General features: G+C 55.4%; 1 protein-coding gene and 1 pseudogene across 7 annotated transcripts in view; one reads left to right on the top strand and one right to left on the bottom strand.

Moving 5' to 3' along the window:
* Positions 1 to 813, top strand: part of KIF9 (kinesin family member 9) — a 54,266-nt gene extending 53,453 nt beyond the window's left edge. For 6 of the 7 annotated variants that reach the window (XM_075922988.2, XM_075922986.2, XM_075922987.2 and 3 more), the window contains one exon: positions 593 to 813. In XM_075922988.2, coding sequence (XP_075779103.2) covers positions 593 to 700 — 108 coding nt within the window. In that variant the 3' untranslated portion in view covers positions 701 to 813. The remainder of the gene's footprint in view (positions 1 to 592) is intronic. The other variant, XR_012902148.2, reaches the window with a different exon arrangement.
* A 1,953-nt stretch (positions 814 to 2,766) lies between these two features.
* LOC149525469 (uncharacterized) lies at positions 2,767 to 23,022 on the bottom strand (annotated as a pseudogene).
* Between the last annotated feature and the right edge of the window lie 615 nt (positions 23,023 to 23,637).

Here is a 23,637-nt window from a genome sequence, read left to right as displayed (position 1 = left end):
GACCTGGCCCTGCAGCTGCTCAGGCAGTGGGAAGGGCAGTCACTCGGGGAAGAGGGGCCCTGCCCGGGAGAGGTGTGTTTTTGCGACTGTGTTTTACAACTTTACGTGAATCAGAAGCCCACCTCCAAGACGGGCTGTGATTGGCTGAGAGGCAGTGTGGCGTTTGTTTGAGGAGCCTTGGAGAAGGGGAGGGCCAGGGCAGAGCATTGCTGGGCACAAGGCCTGCCGGGGTGCTGGCCACCATGTTATAGTAGTGGCCACAACCAGGCTTCATGGATTTCAGCCAAACCCCCCAACCAACCCTCAGCTGATGGGGGTTCGGAGAAGACTGTCCCTGGGACAGGGTATCCCATAGCTGCCCACTAGCGGGTTTCTTGCCCCCTCTGAATCAGGTGGGACGGGCTGGAGCCGGGTTACTGGACTAGGAGCAGCTTTGGCCGCTCCCGGGTTCCTGACCAGGACAACTTTTCCAACCAGCGTGAAACTGGGGAAAGTCAGTTTGTGCTGGCGCCAGTAACCGTCTCTGCCTCGTAGCTAGAGTCCCGAAGGACCAAAGCCCTTTTAGGACCTCGATCTTGTTTTGTGTTACCAGCACAAGTACTTTCGAGCCATGGCTGCCCTCCAGCAAATGCACAAGAAACCGGGACTCATCACAGCGACGGTGAAGAACAAACCCCCGGCAATGCTCCACGTCATATAGCAGGGGCAGGACAGAGCCATTTGCATCCGTGTTCTGGGTCGAGAAAGGACCTCAAAGAACTGTCGGCATTGATTTCCATGCCAGACTTCTCAAACAATAAACCTGGACTAGTGGCAGGTGTCTGTGGTCCGTCAGTACGGAGGCAAGTGCTAGCTAGAGTCGAGGCCTCACCAGCCAGAGAGGAAGATAAAATACAGGTTAGTTAATTGCACTAAGAGAACTTGTTTCCCTGCCTCGGAGAAATGCAGCGCCCTGCAGGAACGTGCACGTTGCAGGGGAGCGGCGGAGGAAAGAAAACAGGTTGTGCCTCTTTGCGACCAGTGAAAAGTCCTGACGGGTTGTTATCTTTCTGGTAGAAATACCAGGCGTGTCCAGACCAGGCCCCTGGTGGGACAGCCTCCTTTGGAGGGCCCAAAGGATTCAGAGCTTCTGAAGTGTCAGAATCCATCCCCCCACTCCAGCCCCTTGATGGCAGATAGAACCCAGGGGGCACCCAGGGGCTGTCTACGCTCCACACTAAGCCTAGGTCTGTGGGACCTGCCTTGTGGACACGGTGGAGCCACATGAGTGCAGGCCGGGCTTTACGGATGCCGGACCTGGTCTTGTAGCGGTGCTCACAAGGCCATATGGTGCCATGCTGATCTTCCACCTCAGGGCTGGGGCTCTGCCAGCAGGGTGCTGGGATCCCAGGGCTGGCTGACATGAGTCTGATGCACCTGCATGGTGGGGGGAGTGGGGAGGGGGCCCACACCTGTCAGAGCCGGATTCAGTGTGCTGCACGGACGCTTCCAGGCCTGCCCAACCCCGGGGGAATTCTCCTCGGCATGGAGGGGGAAGGCAGCCACAGGCAGGCCTCAGAGCACGCCCCTGCCTCTTGATCTCCCGGGCACAAGAGTAAGGGAGATGAAAGCGACAAAGCAATGCTGAGCGCCTGCAGTTGGTTCTAGGCAGCTGGTCAGGTGCCAGCAGGGCTGGGGGTGAAAGAGCCGTTTCTGCCCTTGGGCACAACTGCTTCCTGGTCCAGCCGGCTCTAGAATCAGTTCTGGAGCCTGCTCTCAGCTTTGCGCTAAGTTACACTTGGGGAGCTCTTCAAAGCTGCAGGAGCCACTCTCCCAGGTGCCCCGATGTGGGGGGGTCCACCCCTGCTGGCCCCCAGGCCTGGCCTGTGCAGCACGTCCAAGGTATGTCCATCTGAGGTCCGGCCTACCGGCCAAACTGCAGCCAGGATGTAACTGGGAATCCTGCCTGGGCTGGGCCGGCGTGGAGAGTCAGATCTGTATCGGCGTGCAGCCTCCTCCCTGAAAACATCTGTTCAGGGCTTGTTCGGCCCTCCAGTCACCCCGACACTCTGTCTGTTTTGGAACCCTGCCTGTTCCTGGCTTTAGCTGCCTCTCTGGTTTCCCAGGGACCAGATTAAGGGCGCAAACCTCTTCCCCTTCATTCTGCAGGGTGGCTGGCCCTGTGTGCAAGGGGAGGAGGGTTTGGCTTTAGCTTGGCGCTCAGGAGACGGACACACAGCCTGGATCTAAGAGCCCTGTGTCAGCATCCCGAAGTGAGTGAGAGCTCCCAAGGCAAGGTGTATTTTCATAGGTTTTCATGGGGGCCTGGCCCCAAGCCCTGTGTCCCCCAGAAGCAAAGGCATGATTCCTCTACAACTCCCCTTTGCTCCAGGAGCGTAACTCAACTTGCTGCTGATCCAAACCAACAGCAAATTACTACCCCCGCTGAGTTGGCTGGCCCCGGGGGGTGGGAGCCCTTCCCCACCCATCTACTCATTGGGTGGGGTTGGTGCAAACTTTTATTCCCCTAGACAAGGTTTGGCTCCCCCTACCATCCCTGTGTGGGCCTATGGCCCAAGAGACAGCTGAGCCCAGTCAGTTTTGCACTCCCTAACGCCCCATCCGCGATTGGTATTTGCCCAGCGTTTCGTGTCACAGTTTTGATTTCCAGCTTCCCCCCGCCCTCCTCCCGAATGCAGAACCACCCGGTTCCCAGGGACCTTGGCATGAGCTTTCCTGGAGGCTCCCCAAGCTCTCAGGAGAAGTCTGACCGCCCGCAGGCTGGCGTTACCCTCCCAGCCGGCTGCAATCGTCTGCCACTGAACAGAGCGTCTCGATGGCCTGCAGGAACTCCTCCTCCTCACTGCCGTATTTCCAGTGCCTGGGTCTGGCACATGGCCTCAGCCCTGGCCACCACCTGCTGCAGGAGTGCTGCTGAGCTGTGATCAGTGCAGACAGTCTGCGCGGGCTTTGACATCCCGGCTCCACACTGTTGAGCGCCAGGGAAAGGCATCTCTTCGCCCAGGAGCGTTAACCCTGCCCAAGCAGCGTGTGCCAAGAAGACTTATTCCCAGTGCTTTTTTTGTTTAAAAAAAAAAAAGTGCTGATATTCCAGGGGGGAAATTGTTGAGCCAAAAAAAAAAAAAAAGGCAGTGGGGCCAGCATTGCCCTTTTAAGAGACGTGGCCCCTTTAAGAAATACGGCTGTTGCAATTTTCATTACAGAGGTGCGGGTATGCTCCGTTCTTTCCAGGTAAGCTCTGAGTGGAGGTGCCATCACAAAAAAGCACTGCTTATTCCCCATGGAAAGGTGTGGATATAAAAGCACGTGCCCCTTTCCATTTAGCGGGAAAGCCCTCCGCAGCCTGACAGCCAGCCCGGGTGAGCTAAAGTCCCAGTCCGCCCGCGCGCAACGGGGAACTCTTAATAACAGCGCCCACCTTGCCACGAAGCGCGGAGCTGAATTGTGCCAGGGCCTCATTTCCCATCACACGCACAGTCCACGTGAAATCTTCCAGGGCCTTATCCTGCTCCCCTGCAGCCTGGTGCAAGCCACTCCCCTGCCTTCTTCTCAGGAGCACGGACCGTACCTGCCTTAGTGTGTGTAAGGAGCCGAGACCCTCTCGAGAGAGCTGCTGAGTAAATTGGCCCCTCCAACACCATTCCACTAAGCCCTGGGCCGTCCCAGAGGAGACTGGGAACAGACCATCGGCTTTGCCTCTCTCTGCTCCTCAGTCGCTGTTAGGCAAGAAGTGTCTGGGTCCGGGGGTGGCCTGGGCGGGGCTTGTTTTACACGCTTGGCCAACCAAACAGGGCGAAGGGGCGGGGGCTTTCTGCTCTCCCCCTCCCCCTGGAATTACTGCTCGGTGCCTCGTTATGCATCATTCCAAATAAAAGAGCAATGACCCGGCTTCTGTGCAGAAAGGGGCGTGTTTCCCCGGGCCACACGGGGGGCTGGTCGGTGTCTAGTGCCCAGCCCTATGGGCTGCTGGCTTGAACTAAACTCCTGCCGCTCTAGTGACACCGCAAATCGTGGCTACCCGGGATCGGCGGCTCCTGCAGCAAGTCGTCGGGACTGAGGTCCCCCTCCTCCGCACCGCTGTGCAGCTTCCCGTCAGGGGGTGCAGGGCTGCAGTGGGGAGAGATCTCTCTCAGCAAGCCCTGAAACTGCCACAGCCAGCAAAGGGGAGCCCCTCCTCTCCCCCCCAGCCCCAAGCTGACACAGCCGGGGGACAGGGGCCCCTCCTTGCCGCCCCCAGAAGGGAGCCGCCCAGGTAAGCCTAAGCCCCAACCCCCTGCCCTGCCTTGAACTTCCCCAGCCCTGAGCACCCTCCTGCACCCCAAAAGCCTTCATCCCCAGCCCATCCCAAAGTCCACCCCCCCATCCGACACCCCCTCCTACACTCCAACCCCCAGCCTGTACCCCCTCCTGTATACCTACTCCCAGCCCAGAGCCTGTACCCCGTCCTCTGCACCAACCTCCAGACCTGATCCCCTCCCCAAACTTGGAGCCCCGCTTACACCCCCAGCCAGAGCCCTTGCACCCCATCCTCTGTCCCAGCCCTGAGCCCCTCAACCCCAGCCCTGCCCTAGAGCCAGCAGGCACCCCCAACTGGAGCACTCTCATTCCTGCGCCCCAACCTCTGTCCCAGGCCTGAATCCCCTGCCACACTCAGAACCCCTTGGCCTCACCCCTGCCACATGAATTTTGTCATGTGCACGATATGGTAACATGCTGCACCTCCCTTACATGTCACACATCCCCATCATACATCCCCTCTGTGTCACACATCCCCCTGTGTAGCACCTCCCCTCCGTGTCGCACGTGCCCCCGTGTGGCATATTAGTGCACATGAGAAAATTCGTTCTGCTCAGGGGTGGAATAAATTAGAGGGAACCCTCGAGTTTGCCTGCTGGGTTTGCCTTTCTCCATTGGTTTTGGCAGGCAAACTTTAGCTGAGTCAGAGTAAGGAGTCCTCCCCCACTCTGGTCTCTGCAGCTCCTCCCCAATTTGCTGCCTTTTCTCTCTCCTTTCCTGTTTAGGCCCAATCTCTGTCCACTGCCCCCTCTCTCCTTCATTTCTCCCTTCCCACCCCCCACGCCTGGATTGATTTGGCACATGGGGCCTGTGCACCATCTGAATGAGAACTCTGGAGGGTGAGCCGATTAATTGAGGTCACCCCCTGCAAACGTGTGTGGCGAGGTCTTGGTGTCTCTTCTCAGAAGGGTCCCAGGACTGGACTAGCAGGGTGCTGCAACCAGGACCGGGCTGCCTTCCCGTGAAGAGAAACAAGCTCCCACAAAACCATTGGCTCCACCTCGTTCTGCCAGCCTCCACCTCTCCTGAGCTCCTTGCCATGAAGCAGACTAAGGATCGGGAGTCCCCGCATGCCTGGGGAAAGGACAGAATAAACAGCAAGCACTGCTTCTCCCCAGCCCTGGCCTAGCCCGGGCCAGCTGGACGGAGGGTGCTGGTGTTGGAGACTCTGCTCTCCGGCTCAGTCATGATCTAATGCTTTTACAGTGCTGGGGGCAGCAGGCAACTACAGAGCCCTTCCCCTCCTGGATTCAGTCACTGAGGCCAGGCCTACACTAAAGGGAAAGATCGAATCAAGACAGGCAAATCCGGCTATGTTAATTACGTAGCTAGAGTCAATGTAATTGTTTCAAGTTTCCCTGCCACCCTCACCGCGGGAGGCTGATGGGAGATGTCACGACTCAATTCCCCAACCTGACACTCTGCGTGCAGTTATGGAGGGCTGAATAAACTCTGTAAAACCTGCCCCTGGCACTCCCAGAGACAAGATTATCCGGTCTCAGTCTCCCTGAGATCCAAGAAAAAAAGATAAATAAAAATGGGCTGCCACCACCCAAGTGTACTTAAAAAGATATAAAATAAGCCCTTTTCCAGGGAAGAGATCACTTGAAAATCCCCTCCCAAAGGCAAAGCTCTCCTTCGGCCCCAATCTCCATTTGCTTGGAGTTGGGAAAACAAACAGAGGGAATCTGCAGAGCACAGTGGACTCTGCCCAGGTTACTAGGCACATAATCCTAAGGACACAACAATACCGGTTAATCGAAGCAAAAGGAAACTCTTTTATTATCAAAACAAAACTACGGTGGCAAGCATAGTACATTGACTAGGTGGTAAATAGCCATGAAGTGACATAGACTCAGGGAAAGTCCCTGGGCTGGAATCCTTAGTTACAAAAGAGAAAAACAATTAGCCAGCGCAGACGTGATTTCCACATCCCCAAACAAGGAAAACAATAAACCCTGACAGACTATCTAAACTTTTCCCTACTTACACATTTCAGGAAGTCTGTTCTTGGAGAGAGAAAGCATCTCCCATCTCCCTCAATACCAGGGGGTATGTCTACACTTGCACCCTAGTTCGAAGTAGGGATGCAAATGCAGGCATTTGAAATAGTCAATGAAGCAGGGATTTAAATATCTTGTGCTTCATTAACATGATCTCGCCGGTGCGTTACTCCGAATGCCAGCTGTTTTGAAAGTGAAAGTGCACCTCGGGACGCGTTAGTTCGAATCAAACCCCTTGGTTCGAACTAACGTTACTCCTCAAAAAATGAACTAGGGTGCAAGTCTAGACATACTCTGGGAGAAACTGCTCTTATCTCAAACGAAGAGAGAGAGGACCCCCCCCCCATCCTGGTTTGAAATTCCTATCTGCATTTTTATTTCTGACTGCCCAAACCTCCTCCCTAGGTGCGTCACTAGTTGCTTAACCTTTTCCTCGCTCTTTAGATAAGTCAGATTCTCCTAAGCAGCTCCTATTTATGACAGGAGCAAATGCTCCTGTTGGCTTCCCTTACTCATCACAGAAGCAGGAATACTGGATGCCATCGGCACCCTCTGAGTTTGATTGAGCGAGTCTTAACTAGACTCGCTCAATCAAACTCCAGAAGATCAATCGCAGCAGCATCGATCTTCCCTTTAGAGAGAATGTGGCCTGAGAGACTTCGGAGGAATCTGAGGGCAAGTCTACACTAGAAAATGAATTTGATCTCAGATACATTGCTAATGGCCACCCACAGTAATTAAATTGCTTTTGCTTGTCCACACCACTCCTTGCATGTGCATGCTTGCCAGGAGGACCTGCACCGATTTCATTGCCAGGGTGGGGCACTGCAGGATGGCTTCTGAAGCAACCGGTGGTGTAAGCCGCACCATGTATACACCGACACTGCATCAGCCGAACTACACTGATCTAAGCGCTACGTCTCTCATGGAGGCAGAGTTATTCAGTCGGTGTTGTGGGTAAGTGTGATGGGGATGTTGACCCCGCACTGAAGCTCAGAGAGTTGCCTTGGCCCAGCTGGCTGAGAGGGCCCCACCCCACAGCCCTGCTGAGCATGCTCTGGGTGGAGGCACACTATAAAAGCCCCTGGAGCAGCTCGCTCTGGGCCAGTGTTTCTTAAACTGTGTTCCGTGGTACACCGGTGTGCCACGAGGCAGTCGGAGGTGTGCCTTGGGGAGCAACAGAATTCAAAATGGCCACCCTTAAAGGGACAGGCTTGGGCTTGTTTAGTTTGGAAAAGAGACGATTGAGAGGGGACAGGAGAGCAGCTTTCAAGTACCAGCTCATTACAAGGAGGAGGGAGAACAAATACTCTTAACTCCTGAGGCTAAGACAAGAAGCAATGGGCTTAAATTGCTGCAAGGGAGGCTTAGGTTGGACATCAGGAAAAGCTTCCCGCCTAGGGAGGTTGTGGAATCTCCATCACAGGAAATTTTTAAGAGCAGGTTAGACAGACACCTGTCAGGGATGGTCTAGGTCTGTGGTGTCCAACCAGTTCTAAAGAGTAGCCACTATAGTGGCTATTGCTATACGGAACTAGCCACACTCAGCCAGCCAAATAGTCACATGTGGCTAGCATGTTGGACACCACGGATCTAGGTGGTACTCGGTCCTGCTGTAAGGGCAGGAGACTGGACTTGAGGACCTCTCGAGGCCCGTCCAGTTTTAGTAATACGAGTCTAAGATTCTAACAGAATGGATGGCCATGTGGTTAAGGCATGGGACTCGAGACCTGGGCTGAGTTTCTGGCTCTGCCACAGACTTCCTATGGGACCTTAGGTAAGTCCCTTAATCTCTCGGGGTACGTCTACACTACAGCGCTAGTTCGAACTAACTTAGTTCGAATTAGTTAATTCGAACTAAGCTAGTTCGAACTAACGCATCTAGAACTAAAAACTAGTTCGAACTAGCGTTTTGCTAGTTCGAACTAGTAAGTCCACATTGAGTGGACTCTGAACAGGGCTTAATGATGGCCGGAAGCAGTGCCGGCAGGGCATAAAAGGAGGACTTAGAGCGTGGAGATACTGTCTCAGGCTAGCCGAGGGCTGCGCTTAAAGGGTCCCGACCCCCACCCCGGACACACAGTTCTAAGGGGTGCCCCGCTTGCAAAGAAGTTCTGGCTTGGAGTGCCCTGAGTGCCCACACTGGGCACATCACACCACTCGGCCATCAGCCCGGCTGCACTTGCCGCAGGCTGCCATCTGGGGAGAGGGAGTAATTGGGGGGCTGCAGGAGAGCTTCCACCCCCAGAAGCCCGCAGAGCCAGCCCAGTCCTCCCCATCGGGGGCTCGTGCCCCATTCCTCCCTCACCTTCTTCCACTTGCCCTTCCCTAGCCCCCCTTCTTATTGATGTACAAAATAAAGCTAACGTTTCTTCCAACATTGACTCTGTCTTTATTGAAAAAAACTGGGGGAGACTGGGAAAAGGAGGTGGGAGAGGGGAAGAGAAAGGCTGGGAGAGGGGAGGGCAACTAACATGATCAGGGGTTGGGAACAGGTCCCAGATGAAGAGAGGCTACAGAGACTGGGACTGTTCAGCTTAGAAAAGAGGAGACGGAGGGGGGACAGGATAGAGGTCTCTAAAAGCAGGGGTTGGGTGGAGAGGGTGCATTCAGAAAAGTTCTTCATGAGTTCCCATAAAGAAGGACTAGAGGACACCAAAGGAAAGGAATGGGTAGCAGGCTTGAAACTAGTAAGAGAAAGTTGTTCTTCTTCCCAAAGCAAATAGTTAACCTGTGGAACTCCTTGCTGCAGGAGGCTGTGAAGGCTAGAACTAGAACAGAGTTTAAAGGGAAGTGAGATCAAGTGATGGAGGTTGGGTCCATGGAGTCCTATTAGCCAGAGGGTAGGAGTGGTGTCCCTGCCCAAAGTTTGTGGAAGGCTGGAGAGGGATGGCACGAGACAAATGGCTTGGTCATTGTCTTCGGTCCATCCCCTCCAGGGTCCCTAGGGTTGGCCGCTGTTGGCAGAGAGGCTACTGGGCTAGATGGACCTTTGGTCTGACCCAGGACGGCCATTGTAAGCTCAGGGCTCAGGGTCGGGGGTCTCAGTGGACCCCCTTGATTTTCATGCACACCTGGTCCTGGGTGGCCAGGCTGGCAGCTCTCCTGCCCTAGCCGGCCACTTTCCTGTGCCTAGTGCGGAGATCGTGGACGAGGTCCACGATGTCCGCACTAGCCCAGGAAGGTGCCCGCCTCTTGCGGTCCAGGGCAAGCTCCCGGGAGCCGCCAGCCTGGTCCCGGCAAGAGGGGGTGGGCTGGGAGGCATCGGGTGGGTGGCTCTGTGCCGTGCCAGGTGCAGGGTCTGCTAGCTGGGTGCTGGCAGGCTTGCACCTGGCACGGGCACCGTAGCCAGCCCGTGCCCCTTTAAGGGGTCCGGGGCCGGGAGGGGGGCATAGAGTTTCCCTGGTGTTGGCCAGAGTGGCCACCAGGGAAACCTGGGGAGGGCTAGCCTCCCACTAGTTCGAACTAAAGGGCTACACAGCCCTTAGTTCGAACTAGCTAGTTCGAACTAGGCGTTAGTCCTCGTAAAATGAGGTTTTCCTAGTTCGAACTAAGCGCTCCGCTAGTTCGATTCAAATTCGAACTAGCGGAGCGCTAGTGTAGCGCATAGGAAAGTTAGTTCGAACTAACGTCCGTTAGTTCGAACTAACTTTCTAGTGTAGACATACCCTTGGTCCCTTTCTGTAAACTGGAGAATGGTCCTTCATTATGCGTCTGTCAGGAGAAATTCAAGTGAGTTTCTGAGGGGCAAAGATGCTGCGGCTGTGGGTGAGATGCAAGTACTCTATCTGGAATGGCAGGGCAATGCTGCCCCCTATCCCCAGCAGCAATATGCATGGAAGAGGGCCCAGTCTAGCTGGCCTGTCCGGCAGCCGAGAGGGAAGGGATTCCAAGGAACACAGCGGTAGACTTGCTGCAGCTGCCTCCGCACGGAGTCCTAGGACCGAAGGAAGCTGCCTCTTGGTAGCTGCGGGCCACAGTCAGCACAGAGGGGCTATAATGCTGCAGATAAGGCAAGCTAAGGATAAAGGAGGAGACAGATCCGGGACAGACCTTCAAAGCTTTTCCCAGCCTGCGGGGAGGAGAGTTCTCATTTCCCACCTCCCGCCCACCCGTTCCCCAGCTGGGATTGGAATCTGCTGGGCGTTTTGATCACAAATCCAGTCGTGTGAGAGGAGAAGTCAGCGGACTGATGTGGCCTGCGGGCTACAGCACTGGGCTAAGACTCAGGCGACCCAGGCTCTCTTCTGGGTTCTACTAGGGACCTTGGGCCAATCACCTTGCCTCAGTTTCCCCAGCTGTGTAAGCGGGACAGTGATCCTGGCCTCCCTGGTCAGGTGCTTGCAAGCGAAGAGTGCTGTAAAAAACCTAGGGCTTATCCTTCCCAGAGTTAGTCCAGGAGCTCCGTGGGGTCAGAGGGCAGCTGAGACAAGTGGCTCCATGTGGTGCCCAGAGAGTAAATACCCCAGAGGCCAGATTAGGGGAGCCCTACAAGTCTGCATGGGTGGATGAGGACGTTTGTGTCCCCATCTGCGACGCTCTGCAGTGTCATCCACCGATGCAGGAGCTGGGCCCCATCTGCAGAGCCCCTGCGCGACGCAGCATCCATCCCCCTTCCCTGAGGGACTGGCCTCCCCTCTCGCTCTGGGAGGCTGTTTGAACGCGACGAAGCAGGGAGGGGAATAGAACCCCCGTCCCTGCGCCTCTCCGAGGGCCAGCAGAGGCTGGGGCGCGGCGGAGGAGGAGAGGGACTGGCTCACCGCAGCGACCCTGACACGTGGGCGTAGTGAGGAACAGTCCTGCCAAATCCCGAGCACAGGCAGGGACTTCCAGCGGATGGATGGATGACAGCGGGGAGCTGAGCCTTAGGAGGAGGCGTTGGCGGCGGCGGCAGGGAGGCCTGTGAGGTTTGACAAAGGCTTTGCATCCCTCTGCAATGGGGTGGGGTGAAGGCAGCGTCCATCCCTCCAGCTGCCCGGCGGATAATAATACCCCCTTCCTCCTGCCCTGTGTCTGGCGTGGCCAGTTCAACTCTCTGCTTCTCGGAGCCGGGGCTAGGAGTCTGTACAGCACCTGGCACAACAAGCCCCCAGGCTTGGGGGGGGGCTTCCTAGCTGGTACCATCCCTATCTCCAGCCCCGCCCCCTCTGCTGAGGCCCTGCCCCCATGGGGAGGAGGCGGGGTAGCGCACCTGGGGAGGGGCAGAGAGGTAAGGGGGTGCGGGCGCAGTGTGAGTCTCCCTGAGCACCAGGGGAGGGGAGGAGGTCACATAGTTGCAGCCTCCTATATCCAGACATGAACCCCATCTTGTTTCCCCGCCCCCCCCAGAGAGCAAGAGAAAGGCAGTCAGCCTTTGATGCCCTGGGAACGCAGGTGTGCTGCCTGTCCCTGACTCTACCATAAACAGAAACCAGACAGTAAATGGGCTAGCTGACGACCCGGGGCCTCCCGCCGTCCTGATGGCTAGTATCAGTAATTGACACACCTGCACTGTCCCAGAGAGGAATCTTCGCCCATCACATACCAGAGGTGCCCATTGTCTGCACTTTCCCAGGTGTGAATTATGCTTTGCACCCTTCATGGGAAACTTGGTGTTCAAAGCCATTTTTCCTAATTGGCCACTTGAGCACAGGAAGAAGCCTACGTGACCCAAGGGGTATAAAGAGGGGTTTAGTAGCCCACCCCATTTGAGCTCCAATCATCTACACCTGCTGGCAGGTATTGATTGTCTCCCGAGGTCTGTGGGACGCCCAACCTCGCCCTACTTCTTCCCGAGGGATTGAGAGAAAGACGCTGGCCACGCCAAGTCTGGAACGCAGGGGTGAGAATATATACCTGCTAGGTGTCTATTTTGCATGCATTTAATAAGAGCTCAGAGAACCAAAAGGGTTTCATGGTACCTGTAAGTGATGACTTAGTGTAATTTCTGTCCTGTCCTTTGTAGTGTCTGTGTTATCTGTAACACAGCAGTAGCATTTAACAGCTAAGTTTACCCTGTAACAATAAAATAGTAACTGTTTAAGCTTTAACCTGACTCCTTCAGTTGCTGTAACAGAACCAAGCACAATTTAAAAGAACTTCAGCCGGTCATAAGGGACAGGTATAGAAAGAGCTTGGGCGTTTGGATTGTGTCACTCCCAGGTGACGGATCCGTTGGGGGCATCTTTCAGTCTTCCCCAGACTGCCCGCTGCGAAGGGATCCTGTATTCTAGCAGCTAAAATCTGAGCTGTAATAAGCTCTTCCTATAAACTCAGGGCGTCTGAGAGCCTGTTGGCTTCCCTCTGCGACGGGACCCCGGTCCTAGCAGTAAAGTCACAGACGTTAAACCTCAACACACACCACTCACTGCCCTGACCGTCGGCTGACACCTCCCCAGCCAGGAGTACAGGGAGGGCGGGCGCTGGGGGCAGCAACACTCCGCCCCCAAAACACCTACAGCAATGTTCTGGGGGCGGGGCCAGGGTGGCGGATTGGGAAGGCGGAGCCCTGAGCATACCAGACACCCCTGAGCACCCTACTGCAGACAATAGGTCTGGGAGGTCTTGAGACTCAGACTTGGGAGACCAGCCCCCTCATGCAAACTGCTGGGTGCCCGGTGTCCATGCCAGACTGCCTGTTTCCCAGTGTGTTGAGAGGAGGACCCATGGAGGCGGGGACGTTCCCCTCGCTAGTTGGGAAGTTTTGGGAGGTGCAATCCAAGGAACAAACTCGCAGACCTCGGGCTGGGTGTTCTCGGCTCTCCTGCCTGCCGGGCTAGCCGGTGGCCTGCGGGCTCAAGGCAGAAGCAGGCAAAATGGAACTTGTCTGGTGGACGGATGCTCTCTCTCCTTCCTCCGCCATAGCTCCCAGGTCAAGCCCGTTTGGAAGACGCGGTGCTGGTAGGGAAAGGATCCCGGCTGTCCTGCGTGAGACTCATGGCGCAACGAGTACGCATCAGAAGATGCCGGGCTGGGCCAAAACACTGCCCCCCCCCCCCCCCGGGAAATGAGAAGCAACCCATGGAAACCGAGACCCTCACACTGTGTGTTTCCAGGGGGCGGGGCTTTCAGAGACTCATGATAAAATGGAGACCGGGTCTGGGGGCAGCAGCGATAGAAACGTTTCAGCTTTTGGATGACTGTGCAGGGTGTGTTTTTCAATGAGCCACTGTGGGGGGGTGGCTGCCCCATACAGGTAGATGGAGTGTTAAAGCAGCCCTTCAGGAGGCTGCCCAAAACGTAACCAATGGGAAGAGGACTTGTAGAGAGCCAATCAGGAGAAGGCTTGTTGGAGTAGCCAATCAGGGCCAGGAAGGGCCACATAAGAAGGGCTGCTCAACAGCACAGAGCTGGTCTCTGGAGTGAACGCGTGCGCTGCTAGCTGGGGGGTGGACCCAGGCTGCTAGCACTGCCCCCCAGCCCTGCTAGTCCTCTGCATTGCATTGCTCTGGGGAGGGGGGAAGAAGAGGGGCAGGAGCAGAACAAGGGCAGGGAAGAGGCAGGGAGAAGGTGGAGGGGGGTTGTCCCAACCCTTCCCCAGGCTGGGGGGGGGTCATGTGGCTGGACTGAGGACTGTCATTTCCCTGGAAGAGGGGAAGAAACTGAGTGGGGCACTGCCAGGGGGCCGTGCCCTGAAGAGGACACCACAAACCTGGGAGCCACGTGGGTCTCAGAGGTGGAGCAGAAGTGACCGTGGGCGAGATATCCCGAGAGGAAGGTGCGCTATCAGGCTAAACTAATTCTCAGGATGGCCACCAGGAGGCGCCGTGGTGGCGAGTCACTCCCTATGACAGCCACGTGCCATCGTGCAAGTGGCCCATCGGCGGCTGCCCTTGACCTTACAGGCCAGGCTCGGCCACTGGGACGTCACAAAAGGGTCAGCGCGTCGTGGGCTCTGCTCAAACCCGCCGGGAGGGTTCACGTGCTGAACCCCGAGGAGGGGCCGCGTTTTAAGAGCCACGGGGGCCTGGGACTGGTCTCGTAAAGGAGATGCTGGGCGACGGAGTGAGCCGGATGAGAGTGAGAAGCCATCCCATCCCCAGGGGTCCATCCCCGAGCTGATCCCACTGAAAAGCAAGGGAGATCCAGTCCCTTCCCACCACCCCAGTGATACTTCTCCTTCCTCCGCCGGAGCCCCCAGGTCAGGCCCGTTTGGAAGACGCGGTGCTGGTAGGGAAAGGATCCCGGCTGTCCTGCGTGAGACTCACGGGGCAACGAGGCCTATAAGGTCTCTCCTAGTACAGGACCTCTCGAATGGCCCAATCAGACACACGGACACCTGCCTCTGCTGGCTTCTCTGTGACCCTGGAACGTCCAGGTAGCGACTGCAGAGTTTAATAAGACGGTCTCTGGACGGAAAGGCCTCGTGCATGCTGCTTTGCTTTTTATGGGCACTTACCTGTGCTCTGTGACAGCCAGGCTACAGCAGAGGAGTGGAGGGGCAGTGCATCAGCCCCCGGTTAAATGGGGCTCTGTTCCCAGGGGAGATTGACAAGGGCTGATTCAGAACCAGCAGGAACCTGGTCGAATCAGTCAGAGCAGCCCGGCCAATTAAAATATCTAGAACCAATTAGGAGGCTTCCAGCCTCAAGGGAGTCAGACTAATTAGAACAGCTGGGGGCTGCGAGGGGCGTCTGCCCCGCACTGGGTCTTTAAGGGTTAAAACCCAGCCCTGGGAGAAGGCTGGGAACCTGGAGCCTGCAGTGGAGACAGAGGCAGCCAATGAGGGCCCAGCTGAGGCTGTATAAATAAGGGATCCTGGAGGGCAGAACAGACACCCTCTTGAGCTAGCTGGGGGGCAGGAGGGAGCAGGCTGCCAGGGAAGCTGGAGCCTTCCTGAGACAGATGAGGGCTGAGGAAAGGCAGGAAGAGCTGGGGAGCTCTGGTCTGAGGGCACCAGGGAGGCAGCTAGATGAGGAAAAGGCAGCAGGTCTACACCCTGTCTGTGGTGAGTGGCCGTGTCAGAGGGCAGCTCGCCCCTGAGGTAAGGAGCTAGATGATGACTGGCAGCGGGTCACTGAGGGAATGTGGGTCTAGGGAAATTGGGGGTTCCCAGGGAGGGGAGACCCCCGAGTACGGGGCACTGACCCGGGACGGTCTGAGGAGGAAAGGGCCCCGTGGCCAGGAAGGGACATGGAGCTGGACCTGCCACAGAGGCTGGACTGCCAACCAGCAGAGAGCACTCTGAGGTGTGCGGACTCCCCGAGCGACTGCCTGGAGGTGCTGTGGGGTGAGTGTCTGCCCTGTGACAGAGGTCAGTGAAGAACCAGTTGAGTGGTTTAACAAGCCTTCCCTTCCGTTCGCTCAGGGGGTGCGGAAGGAGCTGAGGAGCGAGTGCAGTGGAGAGTCTGGGAGAAGAAAGCGCAAGCAGGTACCAGGAGGAAGAACCTGTGGTAAGGAAGCTGCCGGGGAAACTTTTGAAGCGGCCCCTGCTCCTGCGCTGGAGGCATGCCCACTCAGACCCGCCGTGGATTGCAAACCGTCTAGGGTCGCCTGCAGAGCAGCGATGGCGGCTGGAAACAAGACCAGTCTCTCCGCCTGGTTCCCCTGGCCATGAAACCCTGGCGCGGGTAAAGCAGCCCTGCCGGGCAGGACGCGACGCAGGTGTGCGTGGCGGAGAGGGCCACCTGGGGTGCATGGCAGAGGCTGGCGCTTCCTTCCCCAACAGCGCTGCCGTGCTCCTCCGCCCGGCCTCGCTCTGCAGCAGCGGTGGGGTGCCGGCGCCGTGTCTAGGCAGACGTGCAAAGGAGTCCCCGGGGTTGGGGCCTACGCCGCAAGTTCCATAAGCAGGAGTCCCACCAACGTCTGGGCAAGTTCAGCCTGAGGTCTTGCCCAGCCTTTACCTATCGGCTCGTTCTGGAGGCCCTTTTATGTAGATTCCCGTGTGATGGGGAATGTCGGCTCCTTCTCTTGGGGCGGCGAGATCACGCCCCAGTGGCCTAGCGGGTCATGCTCCAGCTGGGGCCGGGCTCTAAAGGGGAGTAGCTCGGCTCGTTCCGGGTGGATGGCTGGAGAGGCAGGAACTGCGGCCGAGACCCCTGTAGCAGAACTGCTGATGCCAGCGCTGAGAAGCCCTGCCTGCCCAGGGGGTCTCTTCCCAGAGGAGCCCAGTGACCCCAACAGCCCACGGGGGGCCGCCGCAAGACAGGGCGTGGTACCTCCCTGCCCACGGAGTCCGTGTTCCAGTCGGATTCCCTGCTGAGCCGGTGGTGGGCCGTCCCTCCACTGGTTGGGCCGGGGGGAAAAAGGCCACTGTGATGAACTCTGGCTATTAGGCCACGCTGCTCTGATGGCAGACGGTAGAAACAGATTTAGGCCATTAGGCTGTGGTGTCCCGTAGGTGAGGGCTGGACCACAGCCAGGCACTGAAGCCTCCATGGCGGGGAGAGTCCCCAAACCTGTCCACAAACATAGCTGGCCAGGCCTAGAGCAGAAAGCTCTGGCAGCTCAGATGCTAGATGCATGCATGCCTGAAAGGCCGGGCGTCGCAATGAGAACTGGGACCCAGGAGCTCTGGATGCTGGCTCCAGCTTAGCCACTGACCCACTCTGCCTCCTCCACCGATTCAGTTCAGCCCTCCGTGCCTCGGTTTCCCCCCCTTCATTCACCTTATCTGTTTGGCCTGTCAGGTCTCTCAGCAAGCGTATGCACAGGGCCTAGTCCAGCAGGGCCAGATTTGGATTGGAGTCTCTGAAGTCCAACAATATTAGAAATAAGAAGACATCCGCAGTGAGGTGCTCCTTGCATGGTTCTAGTTAAGAGCTGGCTGCGTGAGAGCCTCGTAGCAACTTTTCAAGTTACGGAAACGTTTCTGGCACCTTCCCAACCCCTATTTCAGTTCTGTGTGTGTGTGTATAAGGGTGTGTCTAGACTACATGCCTCTGTCAACGGAGGCATGTAGATTAGCCAGATCGGCAGAGGGAAATGAAGCCGCGATTATTTTAATCGCGGCTTCATTTAAATTTAAATGGCTGCCCCGCTCTGCCGATCAAATGTTTGTCGGCAGATCGGGGCAGTCTGGACGCGCCGCGCCGACAAAGAAGCCTTTCTTGATCGGCACAGGTGAACCTGGTTTCACGAGGCATACCTGTGCCGATCAAGAAAGGCTTCTTTGTCGATGCGGCGCATCCAGACTGCCCCAATCTGCCGACAAACAGCTGATCGGCAGAGCGGGGCAGCCATTTAAATTTAAATGAAGCCGCGATTATTTTAATCGCGGCTTCATTTCCCTCTGCCGATCTGGCTAATCTACATGCCTCCGTCGACGGAGGCATGTAGTTTAGACGTACCCTAAAACTGTCAGGAACGTTCACCTTTCCTGCTAAAATCTTCTAGGATTGTTGTCTTCCTGACGGGCATTGTTTTCTGGCAAGTTTTGACCAATAACGGTCCAGCCACTTTTGAGGGGTGGAGGGGAGAAATATCGATTCCTCATTATATTAAAAAAAAAAATCTTGAAACATCCTCTAGCGTCTAGCGGATCTCACCAGGTGTTTTGCTGAGGCAGATTAAGTTGCACACCAATGTCAAACTCACTGAGCTGTGCAAAGAAAAAAGGTAGTGAAAGCCGTCCGCAAACGAAGCAGGCTCTGTCAGAGTTCCTGCCTTCCTCGCGGCACCTTTGCAAATGCTGCACAGGGCCTCTTAAGGAGACCAGGATGATCACAATGGCCTACGCTGGAATACGCTGTTTCCCCTGTCCTTCTTCTATACATAAAAATGTTAGAAATTCCATTTGTAAACTCTGCTAAAATGTTAACATTGCCTGTTAAACATGCAACAGCCAGGAACTGACAGGTGCGTGTACAGCCCCTTAAGAGACACACTATATGCACTATAATATGAGACACATTAGGAAAACAAACACCATTTTATTTTCTTCTACCACCTTAGGTACACCTATGCAGCCTTAGGGTACATCTAGACCGTGAGGATCTATCGGAAAAAGATATGCAAAATGCACTCCACATTTTGCGTATCTTTTTCTGTTACTTTTGGCAGGAGAGACTTTTCTGAAATTTGGCCCATCTAGACGGCCGAATTTTGGAAAAAAAAACCCTTCTTTCGAAAGCCCCCTTCCTCGTGGAATGAGAAATACAGGGGCTTCTGAAAGAGCGCGTTTGCTCTTCTGCAAAAAAAGCAAAGAGCAAACACATTCCCTGGATGTGTCGGGGGAGTTTTGTCGGGACACAGCTCACAGTCCACCTGTGGAACTCCTTGCCTGAGGAGGCTCTGAAGGCTAGGACTATAACAGGGTTTAAAAGAGAACTAGATAAATTCATGGAGGTTAAGTCCATTAATGACTATTAGCCAAGATGGGTAAGGAATGGTGTCCCCAGCCTTTGGTTTGTTGGAGGGTGGAGATGGATGGCAGGAGAGAGATCGCTTGATCATTACTTGTTCAGTTCACTCCCTCTGGGGCACCTGGCATTGGCCACTGTGGGCAGACAGGACAATATGGCCGTTCTTATGTTCTTATGGGATACCTCTGGTATCCCAAAACTCCCCTCCCCGCCCCCCTGCAGTCTAGCCATACCCTCAGTCTGTCATGTGGGGGATTGCTTTGTATATCAGAGTCCCTTGGAAAACAGTTTGGATGAAAGGTTCATGGTACCAGATGTGCTGCAAGTGAAGTAGCAATGAAACACCACAAGAGTTACATCACATTTTCACTGTATCTGGCTTACATTTGCTCACACTTATCTTCCATCTCTCCTGGACTGCATCTATCCGAAGCAAGCTGTTGGTTGGAAGGAAATTTGTATGGTGCACATGGGGGGGGAACATGAAAACCTAGGAAGACCTATGGAAAAAATAAGTGATCTTGTTTTGCCATCAAAGCAGCTCTCTTGCCCTCCATCAAAGACACAGCTAAGCACCTTCCACATCCAACCAATTGCAAACGGGCAGTCCCTACATGCCAGCTCCTGTACCACCGCTGAGGCTGGAGAAAAGCAGCGTCCCATAGTAACCGTCTCTGAGTTCAGCTCCTGCTGTACTCTCTCCATCGTCCTTTCTAGCAGACTCTTCTCGCCGGCTGTGGCATCATTTGGTCACAGGGCTAAGGGAGAATCTCCATTGGCTAGCAGCAGTATTAAGGCTTTTACCATCTTATCCTAACGCTTAGACTCTCCAGCCGTGGAGCAGGACGCAGTGGGGTCGACATCGTACATGCAGAACGAGGCGACCGTCTCTGATAAGACGCGCTCGGCCGGAGTACGAGGCAAGAGATTGAGGCAGTGAGGCCGTGGGAGAACAAGGAGGCAATGAGGCACCGCTGACCCATGGCGGCTGAATCTGTTCAGCTCGAATGAGAGAGAAGTAGCTTTCCCTGCCCGGGCGCCCAGCAGAGCTCGTGGGGCGCGTACACCCAGCAGGACCTCGCAGCCACAGCTTGTGCGACAGGGCAAGGACTTGCCCTGCTAATACTTCTTGCCTCAAACCTGGCGGAGCACGTCCCGCCCCCAGAAACGGGTCGGCGAGGGGGACTTGCAAGAGGGCCTCTGCCTCGCTTCCCCACGATGAGACTGGCCTCTCTGAAAGACCTGGCAGGGGGCAATCCCATAGAGCACGTCCCACACAGCTCTTCTGCACTTTTACCAATGCAACCAAGGCGGAGCACAGAAGATGTTCTTGGAGGCAGGGGGAAGCACACAGAGGGCCAGATGCCTCTTGGCCCCTCGTCCCAGGGAAGCACGAGGTGCATGTGGCTGGCTAGCAGATGCAAGGCGTCTGAGCTCCTACCCAGCTCTTTGCAATCTCTGTTCCCACCAGGCACAGGCCAGTCCAGAGGGGGGAGGAAAGGCTAGGGAAGAGCGAGCCTGTGTAGTCAGTGCACTGAGAGCTGCAAGACGGCTCCCTACAGCGCCGAGCCCCACAGCAAGCCGTGCCGGAACTCCGGGCGCAGTGCTGCACGGCCCAAGAGCAGGGCAGCTCAGGGAAGATGGGCTGGATGAATCCTAGAATCCTAGGGCTGGAAGAGACCTCAGGAGTCATTGAGTGCAACCCCTGCCCAAGGCAGGACCAACCCCAACTCAATCATCCCAGCCAGGGCTTGGTCAAGCTGGGACTTAAAAACCTCCAGGGATGGAGACTCCACCCTCTCCCTAGGGAACCCATCCCAGTGCTTCCCCACCCTGCTAGGGAAATAGTTTTTCCTAATATCCAACCTAGATCTCCCGCATTGCAACTTGAGACCATTGCTCCTTGTTCTGCCATCTGTCACTACTGAGAACAGCCTCTCTCCATCCTCTTTGGAACCCCCCTTCAGGAAGTTGCAGGCTGCTCTCAAATCCCTCCTCACTCTTCGCTTCTGCAGACTAAACAAACCCAAATCCCTCAGTCTCTCCTCATAGATCATGCGCTCCAGCCCCTCATCATTTTGGTCGCCCTCCGCTGGGCCCTCTCCAATGCGTCCACATCCTTTATGTAGTGAAGGGCCCAGAACTGGACGCAATACTCCAGATGTGGCCTCACCAGAGCTGAATAAAGGGGAATAATCACTTCTCTAGATCTGCTGGCAATGCTCCTCCTAATGCAACCTAATATGCCATTAGCTTCTTGGCTACAAGGGCGCCCTGTTGACTCCTATCCAGCTTCTCATCCACTGTAACCCCAGGCCCTTTTCTGCAGAACTGCTGCTTAGCCAGTCTGTCCCCAGCCTGTAACAATGCTTGGGGATTCTTCCGTCCCTCATGCAGGTCTCTGCACTTGTCCTTGTTGAACCTCGTCAGATTTCTTTTGGCCCAATCCTCTAATCTGTTCAGGTGACTCTGGACCCGATCCCTGCCCTCCAATGTATCTACCTCTCCCCCTAGCTTAGTGGGTGACCTACTAGGTCTTGCCAGTTGCTCTTTTCTAGGCAGCTGTTACCCCGGCACTTGACTAAGAGGTATTTCCATCCTGGGGAGAAAGCGTTACGTTCTTTCACTGTTGAACTCGGGGATTAGTTTCCAGTACTACAGAACCTTCCCGTGGCTCAAACATGCTGTCAGGGGAAATACCTGCTTGTGAGCTGCAGCCAGCAAGGAAAGATTTTGATCAGCAGCCTGAATCCCCCAGCCCCATCTTGCAGCCTGCTTGTGTTTAAAATGGTCTGTGGAAAGTGCACTAGAACAACGAGTTTATTGTTCGCAGAAAGAAAAAGCTAGAAGCGCTCTGCGAGGCCGCCTGAGGCCTTGTGCATGGACTGCCAGCTGCCTCCAGAGTGCAGAAGAAATTCCCATTAAGAGCTGGGCTGGCTCGCTTAATCCATTTGACACCCAGTACTAGCTGGCGTAGGCTCATGACTAGCTTACCACCCTTATCTCTGCAGAGTTACCGTACCTGTCCGCTTCTGCATGCAGCATATTCTCACTGGTTAGGATCTGCCACCACTCCTTGCCAATCTGACTGCCGCACTGCCCAGCGTGTAGCCACTAAGAGCAGAAAGACCCCAAAAGTAGGCGGTAAATACCTTAGTCAGTGGCAACCTCTTAAACTCAATTGCTGACTTGTCAAGAATGTCTTCTAACCCAATCCATTGCTGCGGAGAACTAAACAAAAGGCACCACGGGCCAGTTTTGCAGACTCTTCAATAGCCCTTCGTTTGTGCTGCTTCTGCAGGGACCATTAACTAGCCAACAGGGAAGCCGGCTACTAATTGTTTGTGCTTGGCCAAAAGAAAGACGAGGCCACGTCCCCAAGTGGTGAAAATGGATGTTGTTCCATTGTCTTCAGCGGAAAAGAAACTGCACCAACAAGGAACAGACACAAGATAAGGCAAAAAAAAAAAATAAAGACCGTGTGTGCCAGGAGGAGTAATACTTTAACCAGAGTTTGTGGGGGTTCAGTGCTTCTAGGAAAAAAAACAACCCAGGCCCTAAATTAACCTGGAGTTGTAGTTAACTAAACACTCCCCAGCCAAACTGACTTTATGCTCCATTGGACACATGAAAATGGCTTTTTTGCTTCAGTGGAAAATAGGGATGGGGCAGCAGAGGAGGAATCAACATTTGCCAAAGGGTAAATACTGCAGTGCACATGAAATAATCATTTTCAGATTCTCTCAGGGTAGCTCATTGCCTCTCTGTAGCTGCAAGGGACAGAATCAAAGCTGACAGGTGCCTGATGGAAGACTATTCCCCCCCCCCCCACACACACCTTTTGGAGACCCCCTTGGTTCTGTTCTGGTAGTTGCAGGGGAGTGGAATCCAGTACCCACTGCGACAGGCAGAACATGTGTTAATTAGTAAGGTGGGGAACATGTGCTCTGATTTGGACGTACTGGTCACCCTAAAACAGTGGTTCCCAAACTTTTCACGCCCTTTTTGATTTTTGAAAATCCCTCACACCCTTCCCCCCCAACAACAAAACTTGTCGAGCAAAAAAAAAAAAATGAAACTGACTGGGGCAGAAAAACTTGATGGGGGGGGGGGTTGCCGTGCGCCCCCCCCTGGAATTTCTGCAAACACCCCAGTTTGGGAACCCATGCCCTAAAACAAGGGAGGGCCTTGAAGAGGCAGATGGCAGCGAGAGGCCTAAAGAGGAGACCCAGAGTATGTTCTTCCCACTCTGTTCCCCTGCTGGCAGGTGTCTCCCTCTCCTGTACTCCAGCCTCCTCACCTGCTGGGAAGGGGCAGGACATGCTTCGGCTGTTGGCTCCCTTGACCCACGAGTCCTCCCCGCAGGGGTTCCCCATCTGCGTGGAGTCTGACGGCCTGGCTTTGGCTGCCTTGAGGGATGATGGGAAAATGAAGGGAGCCATCCGACCACCGGAGGTTCTCTCAGAGGACGGCGGCCGGGGGTGGGGAACCCATAAGCAGGAGCGGCTGAATCTATCCCAGACTCCTGTGCAAGGAGTGGCAGGGGAGACCACTGGTGGTTGGCATCCCGGTGTATCACAAGGCTCCTCCCTTTTGCTGACGTGCACGTGGGTCTTTATCCCTTCGGCAGTGAAGAGTCACACCTGGAGGGGGGCAGCAAATTCCCTTCAGGGCTGGGAAGTTAACTGGGAGCAGCCCCCCAACCCGTGGCCTGCCACTGGTGGAGGGCTGCTCCCACCCCACTGGGCCCCTGCGTGGGGCTGCCAGTCAGCAGCCTGCCCCACACCCAGAATCTGATGTAGTCAGTTAACTGGTTCAACGTTAGGTTATCCTAACATTGAACCGGTTAACTGACCCATCTATCTGAGGCAACAAGGAGGGGGAGCCGGCTTAAAAGCTCCCTGCAGTGCCTCGGCCTTTGAAATATACAAGAGTCCTAACATAAGAACATAAGAACGGCCGTACTGGGTCAGACCAAAGGTCCATCCAGCCCAGTATCCTGTCTGCCAACAGTGGCCAGCACCAGGTGCCCCAGAGAGGATGGACCGAAGACAATG

Source organism: Pelodiscus sinensis, chromosome 2 (assembly GCF_052426305.1).
Source record: "Pelodiscus sinensis isolate ZL-2025 chromosome 2, ASM5242630v1, whole genome shotgun sequence".
Lineage (NCBI taxonomy): Eukaryota > Metazoa > Chordata > Testudines > Trionychidae > Pelodiscus > Pelodiscus sinensis.
The sequence above is the reverse complement of the archived record's forward strand: the minus strand, read 5'-3'. Positions and strand labels throughout refer to the sequence as shown.